This window comes from Osmerus mordax, chromosome 17, assembly GCF_038355195.1.
Source record: "Osmerus mordax isolate fOsmMor3 chromosome 17, fOsmMor3.pri, whole genome shotgun sequence".
NCBI classification, from domain to species: domain Eukaryota; kingdom Metazoa; phylum Chordata; class Actinopteri; order Osmeriformes; family Osmeridae; genus Osmerus; species Osmerus mordax.
In genome coordinates, this window is record NC_090066.1 from 6,579,094 (window position 1) to 6,595,690 (window position 16,597).

General features: G+C 43.8%; 3 protein-coding genes across 3 annotated transcripts; all 3 read left to right on the forward strand.

Moving 5' to 3' along the window:
- Window positions 1-1,035: 1,035 nt before the first annotated feature.
- Window positions 1,036-6,531, forward strand: LOC136960142 (zinc finger protein 585A-like). Its single transcript, XM_067254501.1, has 7 exons — window positions 1,036-1,145; window positions 1,919-2,121; window positions 2,222-2,317; window positions 2,400-2,501; window positions 2,706-2,816; window positions 2,939-3,062; window positions 3,225-6,531. Exons 1-7 carry the CDS (start codon window positions 1,118-1,120, stop codon window positions 6,008-6,010), a joined length of 3,450 nt encoding a protein of 1,149 aa, XP_067110602.1. The 5' UTR covers window positions 1,036-1,117; the 3' UTR covers window positions 6,011-6,531.
- A 777-nt stretch (window positions 6,532-7,308) lies between these two features.
- Window positions 7,309-11,222, forward strand: LOC136960481 (zinc finger protein 420-like). Its single transcript, XM_067254992.1, has 7 exons — window positions 7,309-7,413; window positions 7,611-7,706; window positions 7,812-7,922; window positions 8,085-8,208; window positions 8,320-9,157; window positions 9,243-9,301; window positions 9,462-11,222. The coding sequence occupies exons 1-7, from the start codon at window positions 7,309-7,311 to the stop codon at window positions 11,021-11,023; spliced, it is 2,895 nt and encodes a 964-aa protein (XP_067111093.1). The 3' UTR covers window positions 11,024-11,222.
- Window positions 11,223-11,420: 198 nt separating this feature from the next.
- Window positions 11,421-16,433, forward strand: si:zfos-932h1.3 (zinc finger protein 184). The gene is made up of 9 exons (XM_067254297.1): window positions 11,421-11,558; window positions 12,034-12,236; window positions 12,550-12,642; window positions 12,763-12,858; window positions 12,957-13,067; window positions 13,175-13,292; window positions 13,416-14,388; window positions 14,491-14,549; window positions 14,641-16,433. Exons 1-9 carry the CDS (start codon window positions 11,525-11,527, stop codon window positions 16,170-16,172), a joined length of 3,219 nt encoding a protein of 1,072 aa, XP_067110398.1. The 5' UTR covers window positions 11,421-11,524; the 3' UTR covers window positions 16,173-16,433.
- The last annotated feature ends 164 nt before the right edge of the window (window positions 16,434-16,597 follow it).

Genomic DNA, 16,597 nt, shown 5'->3' on the forward strand with positions numbered 1-16,597 from the left:
TGCAGGCTTTCCCTGCGCAGCGCGTTGGCCAAGGAACGGTCTGAGTACAGAAAGAAGGAAAGACATTCATACTGGTAGATAATGATCAGAAGAGGGATTTGAAAATGGTAAATGAAATTAAGTTAGACAAAAAACTATAGAAGTGAATAACACACAACGCTACTTTGGGGTTAATATTTAAATAGGTGAAGATAAAAGTGCACCTCTGTCACTGTGTCGCTTGCTCCCCGGGGCCAAGACAGTAGACAAGTTCATCCTACAATTGAAATTGAAAATCTTGACTGATATTTTATGCTTGTTTTAGGCCTAATAAAATCTAGAAAAATATAAAAACACAGAATTACTGCAATGCTCAGAAACATGACTCTAAACATCGAATTACATTCTTCCTTCTAAAAAAAATATAGTATCCTAAAAGACTTACCTCTTGCGTCAAAACGGCGTCAACGTGTATCCTTCTCATGGAAAGAACAATTATTTTAGTCCTTGTAGTGATCACCGTTGGTAAACCGTCCAGACTCTAATACTATTTGAACCCAACTGTCTTCCCTTGCCCCCATGTCGCTCATCGCACAACTTGCCACAGGGTAGTGCTAAGTAGCCAAACCATTCGGTAAAATATAGGCTACCCGAACAAAAAATGTACCCAACTCAATGAATACCCACGCAAATGGGTATTGGTAATATTTTAGGCAATTCATCATTTTAGACACGATTACTGCTGGTTCCAAAATAGTGTTCATATAGCCTATATGAAAACAGATTTATTGATTGATATTTGGAATTATGTGCAATGGGTCGACCTAAGATCAGTATACATAATCTCTAAAAATGTCATAGCCTACACATTTTCAAGACATTGCAGAAATAGTTTATTATATTCGTATGGGCAAAACTTCAGTGGCTTTACGTTTCGACTTTTATTTTGAAACCCCTTTGTTGTTTCTGTTGGATCAGACCGGAAACTTGACGGCGCGGCGTAGCAGAGCAACTTTGTAGCCAAGCAAGCCTCCCTTCCTCTTCCACCCTGTCAACCAGCACTGCAACGACAGTGCAACATCGCATTAATTTCATCGAAACTTATATTCTATTTAGATGACATCTGTGTGCAACTGAAATGGAAATACAGGATCCTTGTGAAAATGGTAAGGTGTGGATCTATTAAGGTGTGAATAACAATTGGCAGTAACGTTAAGTTTCTACGTGGACTGTGTGCGCCCGTTTTTTAACATGGCGTACTCCGCTCTGAGATGGTGGAAATGCGCGCGGTGCTAATACCCTAGCTATTTAGCTACCTAACCTAGCTACTCAAGTCAGTCTTTAACGGTTTTTGGTTATTTTTATCCAGAAGAGTAGTCATCGGCTTCATACTTGAAATGCATTGCTAGTCATCTAGTTTAAATGAATGCATTCCATATTTCTTCATAATTTCTGTTTAGTAAATATTAGTGAACAACATTAGCTAGCTAGCTAGCTAAGCTTGGTGAGTCTGAAAACCTTCTCAGGTGGTGGAGGTTGGCGCGAGGGCGGGATTCAAAGTTATGTTCTTGGGTTTTCCATTTAGCTTTCTAGGTATGACCCTAATCATAATATGGTTTGGTTAGCCACATAGATTTCACTATCTAAATGTTAACCATAATGTTGTTTGTTGATGCACCATGATATACAGTACCAGTCAAAATGTGTCCAAACTTTTGACTGGTACTGTATATGTAAAATGTAATTAAGCAGTGTATATAAAGGTATTCATGATATTGTTGACATAAATGCAGTTTCTTGTGTGGTTAGAACGTCATTAGGTTACCATGTCAAATTCTACTGTATTTGATCACACTGAACTTCAAACCTTTTAGCAAACCTAGGCTATGTTTCCGTGTACTTCCAGCCTCTTATCTCAACTTAGTGTTTGTTCTCTTAGGTCCCGCTCTTCTGCTGCCTTCTCTGCGTCTCTTCATACCGCCCCTGCGGCTTGTGTCTGCTGCGTTATGGCAAGTGGTTCAGCGAAAAGACATCCTTGACTATGGGATGTTGGAGGAATTTGTGTCCACGGTGACAGAGATTGTGCCGGAGCTTTTGAGATGCGATCAGAGAGCTCAACTCCTGCTTGGACTTCGGACAAGGGTAAGATCAGAAACTATAGAATAAAACGATTGCTTTAAAGACTTGTGTAATAAAACGGTCATACTTTGCACCACTGATGACAGTAATCTTGTGTTTTCAGCTGGTTCTCGAGTTATGTCGCTCAGCAGAGATTGCAGACCTTTCAAGCATTCAGCTGCACCTGGCCAGGATCCGGACCCTTATATCTGCTTGGGAAGTAGATGTAAGTTTGTGTTTGTGTGTTAGTGTGAAGTGGCATTGTTGACTGCTAGTTGAAACTGACAGTGATTTCTGTTTAGTCGCAGATATGTGATGCAGAGGTGGACTTTCCTCAGTCCACCTTTGTGGATCTGGTGGAATCTTTGTTGAAAGACCCGACAGAGAGGGACAACTTCTACCAGGTTTGTGTTTGTTTTTTTTACTGTTAGATCAAGTGGAACATTAGTGTAACGTATATGAAATGATTGCATGGCGTGCCATTGTTACTAATTATGAGCATAATTCAAAAGATTGGTTTTATAAATCATATAGAAAACATACAACTTTCATATTCTTTTGATATCCTCCCCACATCAGCACAATCATATTTTGTGTTCTTGACCTAGGATGTATTTCCAGTGGATTTTGGCCCAGCGTTTGACAGCGCTTTACAGATGCTCATGTTTGAATTTCTGTCAAGACTTGAGAAGTTTGTACCGGTGCCAGACCTTCAAGAGGTACGGATGCAGAAATATATAATAAAAACATAGACATTCTCAATTCAGTTGACTATATTGTTTTGCTCTCATTACTCTGCCTACATTATGACTTTATTTAAGTGGTTTTTTTCCTTCCAAAGACCGCATCCATGCTCAATGCCGTCCCCTCTGTCCTGGAGGAATGTGTAAACTCTGTACCTGATCCCCAGCAACTGAAAACTCTGCTTGAGTACCAGAAACAAACTGGGCATCTGGACTTCATTGGTAAGTACCATAATACATGAGGTAATGGCGAAGATTGCTTTACCACAATAACATTGTTTGGAGCTTTTTTCTGGTATATATTAAGCCACACATACAATATCTAAATATGTAATGAGAGTTTCTGCTGATGCCGACAAACACAATCATTTTTTGTCTCCACAGAATTAACAGATTCCTTGCCGCCTTCCTTTGGTGACAACATCTTCTCCTCTCTGTCTCTCCCTCCGTTGGTGAAGGTGGTGATTGACACAGAACAAGTGGAGTTGGAGTCACAAGCAGAATCGCTTCATGATTGTATGAGTGTAGAGGTTGAGGGGGAATCTGTGACATTGTTAGGCTATTCAGGGATGGAGCAGCAGTCTGGTGAGGGTGGGGAAGATGACAAGGAGCATTCCATGGACATAAAGCCTGAGGGTGAAGACATGGACAATCAAGATGACTCCGACTTTGCCAAGCCAGCCCCCTTTCAGCCTTTGAAACAAAGTAAACGGTTACAGTTGAAGAGAAAAGCGTTACAGGCACGGAAACAATCCAAGGTGGCTGTCACCAAACGTGCGCCAAAGAGGGCAAGGAGGAAATTTCTCAACAACAGTAAGACTTGTCCCATTTGTTGCAAGGTGTTCCCAAGGGCCACCGCCATGAGGAGACATCAGGAAATTCACTCTGAAGATCGCCAGCTTAGGTACAAGTGCCCCAAATGTGATAAATGCTTCAGGGATCAGTATGATATGAAGAGACACCAGATGCGTGTTCATGAGCGGGAAGATCAGGACCCTTCACTTTCAGGTTCTTTGAAAGAAAGCCCACAACCCTCAACCAGCAAACTCCGGACTATAATGCCCAAGGCTTCGCCTCAGAAAGAAACACTGGACAGCAAAACCTGCTCTGTGTGTGAAAGGTATTTCGCACGTGCTTCCGATATGGCTAGGCACATGAGGTCTCATTCGCAAGAGCGTCCACATCAGTGTGAACATTGTGCGAAGAGGTTTAAATATTCTTATGATCTGAAGAAGCATCAGAGAGAGTTGTGCAAGATGATCACCAATGCCAACGAAATAGGAAGCAGTAGGCCTGCTGCCAGTGGGGAAACTCAGATTGGTAACGCATCTCTCCAAAGCTCCTTAGACATCAAAACCTGCCCCGTCTGCTGTAAGATTTTGCCTTGCACCGCGGACATGGCAAAACACCTGCGAGCGCATACAGACGAACGCCCCTACCGTTGTGTCACTTGTGACAAAGGGTTTAAGTACAGAGATACCCTAAAGAAACATCAAGAAATTGTTGGCCACGAGGGTGTTCATGAGGATCCCTGTCAAAGCTTCGAGGAGCTATTAGCCGAACTCACCCAAAAAAAGAACGATGAAAATCTTGCAAAGGAAAACAAGACCGGACCTCAAAACACACTGAGTATACCAGAACAAGCGGTTACAAAGAACTCTGCTTCAAAGACATGCAAAGTGTGTGGAAGGATATTTACTCGAGCTAAAGACGTAGCCAGACATATGCTATCTCATTCAGAAGAACGGCCTTACCAGTGCTTCAGTTGCAAGAAAGAGTTCAAGTACTTGCATAGCTTGAAACGACACCAGATATATATTTGTCGTAAGCAAAATTCTCACATGGCATCACTGAGAGCAAGTCAAAACGAACTTGAATCTGTGAAAACCCTGGCCATTGGCCAACATTTACAGAGCTCATCGGGTACGGAGCAAGAAGGCAATGAATTGCTGGCTATGGAGCGGAATTCTCTGACGGTAGAAGGGGGTGTCGATCCATTGGTGTCAAATGAAACGATGGCAATTCAGGAAATGAACATCGAAGCTTCCTCGAGTGCCTTGTCTTCCCTCACCATACCGTGTTGGTGTTCAAACTGTGGCAAGAGCTTTGATCATATCTCTGCTTTGAAGGAGCACCAGGAGACGGTTTGCAAAATGCAGGAGAAGGAAATCTTCAAGTGTGACGATTGTGGGAAAGACTTCCGAAGCGCATCCTTCTTGAAGATTCACCAGAGGACACACAATCCGTTCTACTGCACTGAATGTGGAAGGATCCTCGCAGACGCGGCTGGCCTAGAGAGACACAAATTCATGCACAAGAAAGTCCAGTGCACCATGTGTGAGAAGACCTTCACCGTGCTAAAACACCTGAGAGAGCATTACCTGCATCAACATAAATTTACAGGGCCGTACCCTTGCTCTCAATGTGACAAGACCTTCACCCAGTTGTCATACCTAGTTGTCCACGAGAGAGTCCACACGGGAGAGTTTCCCTTCCAGTGCACGGAGTGTCCGGAGAAATTCAGAGCGTCAAACTGTCTCACGGTTCACATGAGGAAGCACACGGGGGAGAAGCCGTTCCTGTGCTGGCAGTGCGGGAAGAGCTACACGTCCGCCTCACAGCTGTCGGTGCACGTGGGAACTCATTCAGACGAGAAGCCCTTTGCCTGCTCGCAGTGTGACATGGCTTACAGAACAAAACTTCAGCTGACTTCACACATTGAACAGATTCACATCGGCGTGCGGTTCCCCTGTGAACACTGTGGGAAACAGTTCATGAAGGAGGTCTCCTTAAAAAGACATGAACTTATTCACACAGGAGAAAGGCCGTACCCATGCACCGATTGCACTAAAACATTCCTCACAGCCAATGAATTGAGGCTGCATACGAGATACCACACCGGCGAGCGTCCCTACAAGTGTGAATATTGTGGGAAGGCTTTCATTCAGTCAGGCTACCTGAAGTCCCACAAGCGCATCCACACTGGAGAGAAGCCATTCAAATGTGACATTTGTGAGAAAGGGTTTAGATTATCCTGTCATATGAAAAAACACAGACAGACACATTCAGGAGGAGAGAAGCACTTTGAGTGTGGGGTGTGTGGGTTATATTTTACTCACAGAAAATACCTGAAGGAGCATGAATTCACACATGAGACAAAGCAAAGTTAGGTTGTCAAGCATCTGATTTAGTGGCATTTTTACTTTGTGGTCCATGGTGGTTTGGTTTTGGGTCCTTTCTTCTTTTTTTTGTTTTTTTTACATAAAAATTTTCTTTCATGGGGTAATTGGTAACAAGTTTATTCTTGATCTGTACTTGGTGACTATTGTTTTGAATAAGTTGTGACGTGTGTTCATAGTGTATGCAGCTTTTTCTTTTTTTCTTTTAAATAAATGATTCTTAGCAAACATATGAAAGTGGTCTGTGTTTGACTTAAGAATTTAGAAGAATATGTGGTCACCATGGCATCTCTGCTAAAACTCTATTTTAGTAATTAGCGCTTATTTGCGGTCTTGTCACTAAAACGTATCCGTTTAATCCATATACGTTTGGAAATGACTTTGAAGGTAATTGGTCCGGAAATGGAAGCATCCAACTCCTGAATGTAAAGAATATTTGAAATCTGAAAGTTTATGAAGTTCAAGTATGGAAAATGCATCTTCCAAACACGGCTTTCTGTAGTAATTTGTATTGTTTGACTGACTTGAATTTGAAATCAAATAAAAAATGATAACTCCATGAGACATTTACTTTGAAATTCTTGTAAATAATACCGGAAGTCAAGCTATAGGCTCATCATCGGCACAGAAAAATACTCTTCTGCCAGTCAAAACTCAAAAGATACAGCAAAGGATGGACATCCATCCCAAATCCACGACCGCAGGTAAATTAGTATAACTTCTAGATGACTAAAACTTCTAGATTTGGAATACCAGCAAATGAGGTAGCTACCTGACTGGCTAATGCTGTAGTAAAAACTATATTACATGGGCGACAACTAATGCATGCATTTGCAATTCCATCTTAAGTGCACATGTCTTATTTTAGGGTCGTCTCTCTCTCTTCGTGCCATACGACTCTTGGTTCCGCCAGTGCATCTACTTTCTGCAGCTATGTGGCAAGCTGCAGAGAAGGGGAATCTAATGGACTACGGGATATTAGGGGAAATAGTGACATCTCTAACAGAGACAGTGCCAGAGCTGCTGAATTTCAGGCAGAAAACCCAACTTATTTTAGGGTTGAGAGCAAAGGTGAGAGTTGACCATAATACATTCCTAGAGATATTATTTTTTCTTTGTCCCGATCGCCCCGATTCGGGTGTGATCAGCCTATGTTTGTTAGTTGCACAGTAATGTTTACTTTGTGCCGCTAGGGGGTGGGTCAACATGTTTACTATTAGATTGTTTAAGATTCAAATCCTAGACGGCAATCACAACAGGTATCATTTGTCATGGATTAACGTTTCCAGATGGTTTTGGAGATGTGCCGTAACGAGCAGACGGCGGAGTTGCACACCATTCAGCCCTACCTGGATAAGATCCAAGTTGCATCTCCATCCCTTGATGGAGCAGACGTGAGTGTCATATGCCACCAGAAAATAAGGATGTATTCAGCATGTATAAGTAGCCTGTTACAAACTTCAGATAGACTATATCTGACACTGCATTTGATATGAAATTTATTATATCATTCCAACTGTAGCCTTCTTGTGGTTTCCCTCTCACGTTATGACAACTGTGTAATTACTGAGCTAAGTGTTTGGTCCTTCAGTCTTGTGTTACAGAGGCAGATGTGTCTGAATCCAATTTCCATGACCTGGTTCACAACTTGCTTAGAGATCCAGTTGGAAGAGAACATTTCTTTCAGGTATTTAGAGCTTGCATAGACAAATCAGTTTCTTCTTAGGATGAGAAATCAATCAAATTGTCTCATGAATGTATTTATACTTTCTTCTGCGTATGTCCTCTGTAGGAGGTCTTTCCTGTGGAGTATGGACCCAAGTATGACTCTGCTCTGCGGAGATTGATGTGGGAGTTCCTATCAAGGTTGCAACAGCTCCTGCCACTACCAGACCTCAAACAGGTACTCATGGAGACATTTATAATCTGCATAGTATGGCATGGTCATTCAAAAAAGCTTGATCATCCATTTAATTAAAGATGCCCAATATCAAGGATCCTTGATTATTTACGTCTGTATCTCAGCTCATCGCATGATAAGATTATATTGTTCTCATCTATTCAGACGGCGTCTTGGCTAAAAGCTGCCCCCAGTATCTTGAATGAGTGTGTGGAGTCTGTATGCCACTCCCCAAACTTAGAGACTATACTACAACATCATCAAAAACAAGGCTATTTGAATCATAAAGGTAAGATTATGATAGCATGTGACATAGATATATAAATCATTATTATAAGTTGTTTTTAAACCCTATACATCATTTGAAATTAAGTTTCAAAAAAGGATTTCTCTTCACTAGGATCTCTGCCCTTATCCACTGGAAACTGCATCTTCTCCTGCCTGTCCCTCCCTCCCCTGGTGACCACAACCACAGAACAGACAAATACAGAGCTTCAATCAGAGTTCCTGGATCATCATGTCATATATGAGGATGATATAGGAACACAATCCATAGTAGTGACAGATTGTGCAGAGGTGGAGTTGGGGACCACCGCGTACACCAGTGAGGGGAAAGAGTTGGGAATAGAGGACAGTACAGAGCCACAGAAACAATTACAAAATCAACCTGAACTGCAGGATGAGCATCTGGGTAGACAATTAGAGCCTGTGTGTGAAAAATCAGAGAAGATTCATGGAGCTGGAGTTGAGCTTGTTCCAGAGGAACGGAGCACAGAGGACACTGAGGTGGAAGTTCTCTGTGAAGAGATGGGTGCTGTTTGTGAGGACGTCAAGTCAGTGGATGGAGAGTTAAAGAGGATTTATGAGGAGGTGGAGATTGTAGAACATGTGAAAACTGAAGATGAGGAGTCAGTGATGTCTGTGCAGAATACAGAAGACACACAAGCCAGCCTTGCAGAGAGCATACATAAGGAAGAGAGGGGTTTTCAAAAGGAGGGTTCTGAAAGAAAAGACACAACTAAAGCTGCTTGTAACCAAGGTACTGAGACAAAGAGAGAGGGGGCCAAACAAGGAAAATACATCAAATCCTCACCCTTATTGCCTTTGACCCGGAGTAGGAGGCTGCTCAGAAGGAAAGGGCTTTCACAACAATCAGTTGAAAGACGATATGTACTGGATGAGGCAAAAGTGACCAGGATTATGCCTTCAAACCTGCCTCCAGAGGCTTCCAAGAAACGGTAAATGTGTGGTGGGTATGGAAGAATATTGTGTTATAAACACAAAAAAATATAGGATTTTTGATTGGTCTTGTTTCTTATTTAGGAAAGATGTTGACCACATCAGCGCCTCTTCTGTCAAAACTCCAATCCATGGGCTCAAAGGTTTGTCACATGAAACTTTAACAAAAATGGACTTGCAAATATTGTTATGTTAGTTAAGTCATTGGAGTTGATTTATGACGATGACACATACAAATAATGGATAGTGCAGGATGGGTAGTTCATATACATCTGTATTACTTACTTCTCTGTTTCCTTGCAGATGAAATGGTAGAATCTTCTCTGGTCTTTGCCTCAGAAAACCTTCACTGTGCAGAAGACAAGAAACATCCGATCTCTGGAGATGTTGGACCAGGACCACCACCATCTGAACCAGCACATCCTGAAGTTTCCATCAGCCAACCCCAGAACCGTTCTCCCTCAATCACCCTTCACACACTGGAAAAATCCAGCCAAAAAAAAACATGCTCCAAAACCTGTCCAGTGTGTGGGAAAACCTTCACTAGGGCCACAGACATGAGAAGGCACCAGAGATCCCATACTGGGGAGCGGCCTTACAAATGCACCCAATGTGCGAAGTCCTTCCTGTACTCCTTTGACTTGAAAAGACACCAGAGGAAGGGCACGGGTTCAAGCGCGTTCCAGTGCTGTGTCTGCGGGGAGGGCTTCGATCAAGAGGAAGATCTGAAGACGCACCGCAGTGTCACTCATTCCTCAGACACAACCACATTGTCTGATGACATTGATAACAGGTTCACTCAGCGGGCAGATATCGACAACGGGGAAGATATCTGTAACAACGAGGGTCAACACAAATGTCTCAAATGCCAGATGACTTTCAGTCAGGTGTCCCAGGTGAAGCGTCATCAGCAGATTCACGCCAAAGATGACCCGCTCCGCTGCAGTCAGTGTTGGAAAAAATGCCCTAACTCTGACGCATTATCTCGACACATGCAGACGCACAACAGAGGCCAGACGTTCCAGTGCTCTATGTGCAAGATGAGCTTCACTCAGTTCATTTGTCTCCGGCAACACTACTTGATGAGTCATAAAGAGGAGAGGGGCTTCCTGTGTTCTCACTGTCCAAAAGGCTTCTCGAGGCTATCGAACCTCATCAAACACCAAAGGACACACACAGGAGAACGACCATACCAGTGTTCCCACTGTTCAAAGAGATTCACGCAGTTGCAGATTTTGACCCGGCATGAGAGGATTCACACAGGAGAGAGGCCTTTTTTGTGCTCCGACTGTGGGAAAAGCTTCTTGTCTTCTGGGGAATTGTCCAAACACCTTCAGTGTCACTCGGATGCGAGACCATTCCCTTGCCCGCAGTGTGATAAAACGTTCAAGGCCAACAGGTTCTTGAAGAAGCATCTGCAGACTCACACGGGGGAGCGTCCCTTCCCATGCTCCCACTGTGGCAAGAGATTCGCCAAGTCAACAGATCTGACCAGGCACAATCGCATGCACACAGGGGAGAGACCGCATTCTTGTTTGCAGTGTGGAAAGAGCTTCTTGACTTATGCTGAGGTGGTAAAACACCAGCGGTACCACACCGGAGAACGGCCATTTAAATGTGCCCATTGTGGGAAAACGTTCACCCAGTCATGTTATTTGACTGTCCATGTGCGCATTCACACAGGAGAGCGACCGTACAGGTGTACGTTGTGTGGGAGGAGTTTCAACAGTACAACTCCACTAAGGAGACACATGCTTACCCACACGGGAGAGAAACCATTCAAGTGCTCAGAATGTGGAAAGGCTTATAATCGGTTGCATCTTCTGCGGTCTCATGAGCAAAGTCATGCAGGAAATACATGTTGATATGTATGTGTTATGCATGGGTTTCATTGTCACATATCACTCTTTAGATGTAATAATTGTTTGTGTAATTTTCATTCTCAAGAGCTAGACATCAATATTTTATAATGAGATATACACTTGATGACTTAAATGAGGAAATAGTTGTATTTAAACTAAATATATTGATATTTTAATTATGGTTAATGCATACACATGTATTGTTGAGCTGATTTTGTTTCACCAACCTTTGAATGAATAAAAAGGAAAAGTTGAAGTTTGAAATAAATGTTTTATGTTCCATATTTACAAATCACGTATTTACAAAGAACGTACTGCTGTGAAGAACACAAAATAGAGACTCTTATTTTGAAAATATCAATGCGGAAAACAATTCTGAAAGGTACGACGGCACCGGACAGAAAAGTTTGCGTTGCATGCGCGCATGCTATAATAGAGCAAAATAACAACAAATGTATCGTATTTTACCTCCATTTATAGCCTCAAATTAGTAAATTATCCATCATGAATACTCGTGGATCGTTGGAGGATATACATGGTATGTATATAAAGGTGGTGCTGCCATTTTTAGTAAGGCATTTCAAACGGACCCGACTATTACTTGGAAGGGTAACGTTCCATGAAACTGTCCATGCTTTTTTTCTGTAAATTGGTTGTATGAAGTATTTGGATGCGAGATCAATTCATTTTATCCTTACTCGTCTAAACTGCAATTCCGAAGAAATACAAATGCTTATTTTAGCGATGCGTGCTTGACTTATATTTCCGATACCTAATATAGGAGGTTTAGTATGTCCTCCATGAAATAGTCCGATCCCTCAAACTGGTATTCCGTTCTCTTTCAACTTCAGTGTTGCAGTCGAACATGACAGGCACTGGTTTTGTGTGTTCCTAAACATGAGGTGCAGCAAGGCATAATTAATATTTGTACAGCGCTTCAAATGAAAAGACCGTTAGGGTTACTGTCTTTTGATTGGTTTTATCCATCTTTTCTACCTCCTGTTTTTTCTCAGAGCCAGTCATCCCCCTTTCCTCTCTGCGCCTGCTGGTGCCACCGCTGCGTCTGCTGTCCGCAGCTATGTGGCAGGTGGCGAAGCAGAGAGACGTGCTGCAGTATGAGAAGCTGCAAGAGTTTGTGGGTCTGGTGACCGAGGCTGTCCCAGGACTGATGGGATGCAGACAGAGATCCCAGCTTCTCCTGGCTCTGAGAGCAAGGGTGAGTGGCCAGAGAGCAGGACCTGTCATGGCCTCACAATTTTGGTAAAAGGCAGAATATCTAATGCATGTCTAATGTCAAACTAATTTTAGTTCATTGGCCACATAGTCTACTGCCCAATTTGATCTCAAGTGGGCCGGATCAGTAAAACAAGGAATAACTTAAAAGATATTTGGCATCTTCAACAATATTATCTTTATTAAATCTATTATCTCCGTTTTACCACATTCAGTTTACTTTCATGACGTGGATTACAATTTAAAGATCCCAGTGAATCTACTACATTTGTCTGTCTTGGTTGCTTTTATTACAGCTGGTCTTAGAGTTATGCCGAGATCCCATTGATTCTCGAATTATACAATCCCACCTAGAAAGACTCCCTACTATTCCCTCAGGAAGCACAGGGGTAAGTTTACTTCTCTGAAACACACCCCTACCCACTCTAGAGATTTGGTTAGATTGAATGAAAAGTTCTATGTGTTATCTATTTGCTCTCTTATTTACTTTGTTGTTTACAACTTTACAGTTCAGAGATGCAGAAGTGGAGGCAGCTGAGTCTACTTTTGTAGCGCTTGTCCAGAGCCTGCTGAAAGACCCTTCTGAAAGAGCGTACTTCTTCCAGGTCAGATCTGTGCTTTTGATTCTCATTGGTCCAATATTGAGTGAACATGCATCACAGTACACTTGTAGAAGGTTTCACACCTTGGTGTCTTTTCACAGGAGGTATTCCCCGTGGAATATGGACCAAAATATGACACATCCCTACAAACACTTCTTTGGGAGTTCCTCTCTCGATTGGAAAGGATGTTTCCCATCCCAGATATCAAACAGGTATGGAGTGGTGCGGTACAGTCTTTAATAATTTAGAATGGATGTTGTGGATGTAATTTGAGGGATATGGGCATACACTAGCTGATGCAACTCTTTTTCAATTTCAGACCGCAGCATGGCTCAGCTCTGCCCCCTCAGTTCTGGATGAGCCCTGGCAGTCCACTCCAGAAGAACTCTATCTCATCCACCAACATCATAAGAGCTCAGGAATTGTGAAAATACCTTGTAAGTCATCTGCTAATGCCAGTTTTTATTCTAAACAGCAGAACTGTGGTGCTACTACAACCTTGCCAAGAAATACAACTTTGTGATTGTTTTCGTTCTCTGTTTATTCCTTGGCTTAATCAGATGGCCCATCCTCTTCTGTTGGAAACTGCATCCTGTCCGCTCTGTCTGTTCCTCCCTCTCAACGAGTCGTCATCACCACTCAGCCAACAGCCTTTACCATCGGGTCTGAGTCAATGCACAACTACGCCAACATACTGAACTCTTATGTAGGAGTTGACTCGAACGGAGTAGTGACTGTTTACACGGAGGTGGAAGTTGGAGCGACAGAGTTAGGTGATGAGGTGGTTGAGTCAGTGAATGACATCCAGTCAAACAACTCTCAAATGGAGCTAGTGACTATGAATGAAGATGGAGGCGTCGAGGAGATGAGTGTGGAGGCGGCGGAGATGGAAACTGAGATGGCCCAGGTGGAACAACTGGAAGATGCAGTAAGCATCGCCAAAGCTCTTGAGACCTTGACGAAGACCTTTGCATTAAAAAAGGATGTTGGACAAGAAGACGGGCCACCAGTTGAGATGAACGAGTCCGAGACGGTCTCCTTACAGCCCAAGGTAACGACAGAAGTGGTGGAAAGCGGAACAGATGAAGGATACGGACAAGCGAGTGAGCAGACTGTGAGTGCAGTTGAAGAGGCACCCTTGGAGCAGAAACAAGAAGCTTTGACCAATCACACTCTGGAGGCTGAGACTGTGCAAAGTGCAGCAGAACTATCGAGTGAATACGTAAGTGGCCAAAGTGACAGTGCTTCAGAGAAGGGATCTATGTGGCAGCAACAACAAGAACGTTCTTACGTGCTGTCAGAGGGTGCCGAGACGAGCAGGAGCTCTCAATCTGACACACAGCAGAAGGATTCGGCGATCAGTAGTGACGCAAGGAAAGACAGCTCAGGCCTTTCCTCCACAACTCAACCGCCTGCGTTGTCAAACGTGCGACGATCCACACGCCTTCAGACAAGGACTATGAGGGGGGGGAGGCTGAAACGCCAGCACAAGTTATCAGGGAAGAAGAAAGAGCACGACAAGGAGGAGAAAGTGTAAGACTGAGGATGAAATAAGAGTGTTCTTCCACCTTTTCATTTCAATCATTCAATCATCTTTTTAATATATATTCGGTTCATGTGTCTGTTTCACTGCAGGAACAATGCTGAGGTCTTGGTTGCTCCCTCTGTCATAGCCATCAGGGGAAACAAAACAGGTAACAAATATATAGATTTATGTATTGATGTTTGGAATTTAACCCAGTGATACCAACAAGTATAAAAAAGCGCCTTTCTCCCTGTCTCTAGATGATTCTGAAGAGGTGACCTCTATCATCTTCAGCTGCCCTCAGTGCCCTTTCCATAAATCAGCAGAAAATAGCCCACCACACATCCATATCCAAGATGTCCCTACAGAAGAATATTCCAATCGCATCGCAGCTGGATCAAATGGAGCCTCTTTTACACCGTCTCCCTGCAGCACTGACCAGATATTCACATCAATCAAACTGTTCCCTTCATCCAGCTCCTTTAAAATTGAACAACAAAATAACTCCTCCAATTCAGCCAGGGGTGTTCCTCTCCCATCCGCGAAAGGAAAGCAGAAGTGCCTCACGTGCGAAACGTGCGGAAAGACCTTCACCCGCACATCTGACGTGAGGAGACACCAGCTCACGCACACTGGGGAGAGACCTTTCCACTGCTCCCGCTGCGACCGGACCTTCCAGCACTCCTGGGACCTGGCCAAGCACGAGGGCAAGCACCATGGGGCGCCCGCCTCCTTCCCTTGCCAGCAGTGTGGGGCCACCTTCCCCAACCTCCGCTCTCTCACCGTCCACCACAGGAAGTCTCACCAAGGGGAGAGCGAGCTTCCCCAGATGTGCTCCATTTGCGGCGAAAGCTTCCCCACTTCCCGCGAGCTCCAGCAGCACAAGAAGACCCACGGGCCCAGCCTCCACTACACCTGCCAGCAGTGTGGCGAGGGCTTTGACACTCTGTTGGCACGGTCCCAGCACAGACAGATCCACCTGTCCAAGCGTCAGTTTAAGTGCTCCCTTTGTGACAAGACATACACCCGTAGGGCAGATGTGAAGAGGCACCTGGCCAGCCACACCGGCGAGAGGCCATATCAGTGCAGCCAGTGCGGAAAGCGGTTCTCCCTCCGTTTCATGCTCAAGAAACACCTCAAAGTCCACACGGGCGAGCGGCCTTTCGAGTGCTCCCACTGTTCCAAGAGGTTCACCTTGATATCCATCCTGACCAGACACGAGAGGATGCACACGGGAGAGAGGCCCTTCCTCTGCTCTCAGTGTGGGAAGGGTTTCCTCTCCCAGGGGGAGCTTTCAAAGCACCACAGGTCCCATGTGGATGACAGACCGTACCCCTGCAGTCTGTGTGAGAAGCGCTTCAAGAGTAAGAGAGCTCAGCAGGAACATATTGTCTCCCACACAGGCGTTCGCCCGTACCCCTGTACCTTCTGTGGGAAGGGCTTCTCCAAACCGTACGCTCTGACCAGGCATCACCTCATACACACTGGAGAGAGACCGTTCCCTTGTTCCCACTGCGAGAAGACCTTCCTAACTCTTGGCGAGGCCCAGCTGCATGAACGGATTCACACGGGAGAGCGACCCTATCCCTGCTCTGTGTGTGAAATGAAATTCAAGAGTTCGTCAGAGCTGGCGAGACACAAGCGATGTCACGCAGGGGTACGACCTGCTCGGCCCAACTGTCACTTGTGTTCGAAAAGCTTTACCTCCAAGGCTAAACTGAGGAAACACATGGAGGTTCACTCAGGGACTGAAGGAGAGGCAGACACTGAGGCCCAGGCCTCCAACATTTGAAGTGTTGAACAATCCACCTGAAACAGACACAGCAGCATGATTGTCCATTGTATCTTGTCAACACCATCTATAGTGTGTTGTACTCTCAGTAAAAGCAGGCATTGGTTCATTGTTTTGTGTAACTACTTACAGGTACTTACATCTATTAAACAGCTAAAATTACAGAAATACTTTTTGATGTAACACATTAAAATTTGGTTGCTACTGTTTTCAAATGCATTTCTTATTGTTTAGTGATGTACTTGATTCATACATGTCAAAACGGACAATAAAAAATATAAATAAATTATCTAGGCTAATTTATTTTTTAATGTGTAGCATGGTTATCTGTACACAATGGTATGAATACAATTATATGATTTGTTCTACTATAAAATGTAAACTGTTCGTGAATGCATTTTCAATTCCAAATATTTAGTTGAAAT